This window comes from Nicotiana tabacum, chromosome 6 (assembly GCF_000715075.1).
Source record: "Nicotiana tabacum cultivar K326 chromosome 6, ASM71507v2, whole genome shotgun sequence".
Taxonomy (NCBI): Eukaryota; Viridiplantae; Streptophyta; class Magnoliopsida; order Solanales; family Solanaceae; genus Nicotiana; species Nicotiana tabacum.
The window spans coordinates 139,261,540-139,265,788 of NC_134085.1; the positions used below are offsets into that span (position 1 = coordinate 139,261,540).

The 4,249-nt window shown below is 36.5% G+C and overlaps 1 protein-coding gene across 1 annotated transcript; it reads left to right on the forward strand.

The window, feature by feature from the left end:
* Positions 1–1,482: 1,482 nt before the first annotated feature.
* LOC107771983 (ABC transporter G family member 4-like) lies at positions 1,483–3,527 on the forward strand. Its single transcript, XM_016591459.2, has one exon. It carries the CDS (start codon positions 1,661–1,663, stop codon positions 3,485–3,487), a length of 1,827 nt encoding a protein of 608 aa, XP_016446945.1. The 5' UTR covers positions 1,483–1,660; the 3' UTR covers positions 3,488–3,527.
* Positions 3,528–4,249: the final 722 nt, after the last annotated feature.

Here is a 4,249-nt window from a genome sequence, read left to right on the forward strand (position 1 = left end):
GTTAATAATAAATCGCTGATTTTATTTACATGAGTTTAAGGGCTTTTAAAATCAACAATTTGAGATAATGGCTTTATTTATTTCTAAAATATTTTGCCCAAATCAATTTTGAAAATACTTAGCATTCTTTGTCAGCATTTATCCATAAAAGCTTATTTCTTTCTTACAATGTTCAAGTCTAATTAAGGTTTTCGGAAAAATGGCTTTTATAGCGTTTCTTTACATATCAAAATCAATTTTACTCATTTAGTAATATTTTAGTATATAAAAAATAGTCACGTGTTATGTATAAAAATATTAAATTTTCTACTTATAATGAATTAACCTAAGTTTGATTGGTCAACCGTGATTAACGAATCATGTAGGGTGCTTTAATAACCTTCCCTATAGGATTAATTAGAACCCTTACCTATACTCTTAAGGCTAAGTAGACCATAAACAGAGTTAACTTTAAGCACCACTTAGCTAAAATTGGTGTCCTAATTAACCGTTAAAATAATTAGGCGGCGACTCTCTTAATTAATTAAACCTTGAGAATTACTAATATGTTATACTCTAATTTGACCCGGGTTAAAATGGGGTATGACAGTTGCGCCAAGTGACAAGCGAGCATGTGCCTCTATCGCCCCACCGATATCCTTCGCCAGTGCCCAGCCGCATGCAGATGCCAACAGCACCGCGCGCGCAGACCGTGATGCCAAAGACAATGCTCCTGACGACGAACTTGTGTCTGCCTTGTAGAAAACTAAGTCCTTTTCATTGTAAATATAGAGTAGTTTTATTTCATACACTTCGATTATATTTCTCTAGCTTAGTCAAGTCTAGTCTTGTAGCTTTGGTTTATTTTTTTTTAAGCATTATTAGGGTGGATCAAGCAATCAAACTTTCTACCAAGCAAACAATTCTCTGTACTGGTGTCTCTCCCCCTCGACACCATGTTGCTTTTTTGTAATAGCTTTCATTAATGCAATCGAGCTTTCTTTCATTCTCAATTCTCTTTTCTGTTCTCTGAATTGCTTTTGACATTGGTTTTCCCGTACGGCACTGACAATCTCGTCTAGCGTACGGAGGGGACCTCAGTTGGCGGACAGTAACTACACTGACATCAGTTGCTTAGTCTTACGTCGCACTTCCAAAGAATCTCAGGAAGGCGCCACGTAACATTTGACATGTTTTAAGAAGTTAATTACTTGCCTTATTTATCATATTAGAGATCTCACTTATTATAACTACTTACACGTAGTTACTATTCAGAAGATCTTATAGTGTAATTATTTATATTGTCATCGTATAAAAGTTAAATTCTTTATTTTCAATGGTTCTTAAATTCTCTCATGTGTTTTGCTTCACTCTCCACCGATAAAATTTTACTGGGTTGTTGTTGTTTACTTCACTACCATGCCCAAAATGGGGCCAAGGAGGAAAAACAATGTTAAATGTTATCCATTAGAACACTTTGAGCTAATGGTACGGTTTAGGCAGTTCATACGCTTATTATTTCTTCATGTTCACTTTGACGTCCCCTAACATTATTCTACTACTACTACTAAAACTATAGTGTCAGGGAGTCTGACACTAACCCCTTAACCCTCCAATTCTCTTCTTTTTTCTACTCAACTTCACTTCTCGATACTCTTCCTTCTACCTAGTCAACTTTTCCATGGAAGAATCATCTCCGCCACCACCACCCTCTTCTCGATCTCCGTCCCCATCTCCGCCACCCAAAACCTATAAACTAACAGCTTCTTCAATATGCTATTCAAAATCAACCACCAATATTTCTCCTTCTTTCTTCTTCAAGCCTTGTAATTGCAACATAGCACCACCAATTAACATCTTGAAAGACATTTCATTCACTGCTTATCCTTCTCAGATTCTTGCCATTGTTGGTCCAAGTGGTGCAGGTAAATCCACATTACTCGATATTTTAGCTGCTGGAACTTCACCTACAAGTGGCACTCTTCTCTTAAACTCTGTCCCCCTTCATAATCTTTCTTCTTTCCGTAAGCTCTCAGCTTATGTCCCTCAACATGATTCTTGCCTTCCTCAGCTCACTGTCTCTGAAACTTTCGCCTTCTCTGCCCGTCTTCTCAACCCGAAACTCACTGATGTTTCATGCATTGTGGATTCTCTTCTAGCTGAACTCAGGCTCACACATTTAGCAGACACAAGACTAGCTCATGGCCTCTCGGGGGGAGAAAGAAGGCGAGTTTCGATTGGTTTGAGTCTACTCCATGATCCTGCAATCTTACTTCTTGATGAACCAACTTCTGGTCTTGATAGTAATTCAGCTTTGAATGTAATGCAGACACTCAGATCAATCACTGACTCACGTCAACGTACTGTGATTTTGTCAATACATCAACCAAGTTTCAAGATTCTTGCCACCATTGATAAAATTCTCTTGTTATCAAAAGGAACTGTTGTACATCATGGAAATCTGTCTTCTCTTGAATCTTTTTTACTTGAAAATGACTTCACTGTCCCTCCACAGCTCAATTCTCTTGAATTTGCCATGGAAATGCTCAACCAACTCAATCAGAAAAAACCCTCTACACCAATAAGTTTACCTCCTTCATCCCCTAAAAATTCCACCACCACTGTTTCTGAGACTAAAACTGGAAAAGTCAGATATAGGAGTTCAAGAATTCATGAAATAGCTGTTCTGTACAGCAGATTTTGGAAGATCATTTACAGAACAAAACAGCTATTATTAACAAACACGTTACAAGCTCTAGGAGTTGGAATTGTTCTAGGAACGATTTACATTAATATTGGATTTGGTAAAGAAGGAATTGCAAAAAGATTTGGGCTTTTTGCTTTCACTCTTACTTTTCTTCTCTCTTCCACAACTGAAACTCTCCCAATCTTCATACACGAAAGGCCAATTTTATTAAGAGAAACTTCAAGTGGGGTTTATCGATTATCTTCATATCTTTTAGCAAACACATTAGTTTTCCTCCCCTACTTGCTTGTTATAGCAATCTTGTATTCAGTTTCACTTTATTTCTTGGTTAGTCTTTGTGCTACATGGCAAGCTATCACTTACTTTGTTCTAACAATTTGGGTCATTCTTTTAATGGCCAACTCTTTCGTTCTCTTCTTGAGCTCTGTTGCTCCCAATTACATCACCGGAACTTCACTCGTAACGTTACTACTCGCCGGATCTTTCTTATTTTCCGGCTACTTCATATCGAAAGAAACCATGCCTAAGTTCTGGACAATGTTGCATTATTTGTCAATGTACAAATATGGCCTAGATGCTTTGTTAATCAATGAGTATTCTTGCCTTGTATCGAAATGTTTCGTATGGTACGATGAGAAGAGCAAAGTATGTATGGTAAGTGGACGTGATCTGTTGGAACAAAGAGGACTACATGAAAGACAGAGATGGACTAATATCTATATCTTGATTGGGTTCTTCGTATTTTATCGATTACTTTGGTTGATGGTATTGATCAGAAGAGTTTCAAGATTGAAGAAGTGAGATCCATCACTTTCATGAATACCTTGCTTGTTTTTATAAATCTTCTTTTTTCTAAAATGATTCATGTAACAAAAATAAGCCTAACATATCTTTGTGGAGATCACCCTGTTAATTATTATTATTATTACTACTTTCATCATCTTTTGTTTAATCCTTTCTGTTCTTCTTGTTCTTTTTTGTTTTTCAAGTGTTAATAATTTCCTCCTCTACGTTTCAGAACACTTCCTATGCATTGTATCTACGTCAATTCCTTGTATTCCTTATCAGTCTGGATTTAGCCATTATATGTCATTACTTTTCATTGTTAATGTGCCTTGCACTAAGCTTTGTTCCGACGATTTTGACATGTACATTCGTCATAATTATACTCCCTCCCTCCCTCCCAATTTCATATGTTACTTCCCGTTTCTTGAGAGTCAATCTGATTAGTTTTTAATACTAATTAGAATAAATCGACTTAATATTTTAAAATTAAAAATAATCATATACTATCCAAAAAATGCTATAAGTGGCGACTCTTCTCATATCTATCGTGAAAAAGTGCCCCACATAAGTTGGGATTAGGGGTGTACAAAAGAAACCGATAAACCGCACCAACCCGATAATCCGAGTCAAACCGAGAAAAAAAACCCGATTATGGGTTGGTTTGATTTGGTTTGGTATTGGGAAAAAAAACCGACCATAATTGGTTTGGTTTGATTTTAGCTAAAGAAAGTCAAACCGAAACCAAACCAACCCGACATTACATATATAGAAATTTTA

Excerpts from the sequence above, each read along its gene's own strand:
- LOC107771983 (XM_016591459.2), top strand. The coding sequence starts at position 1,661 with ATGGAAGAATCATCTCCGCCACCACCACCCTCTTCTCGATCTCCGTCC.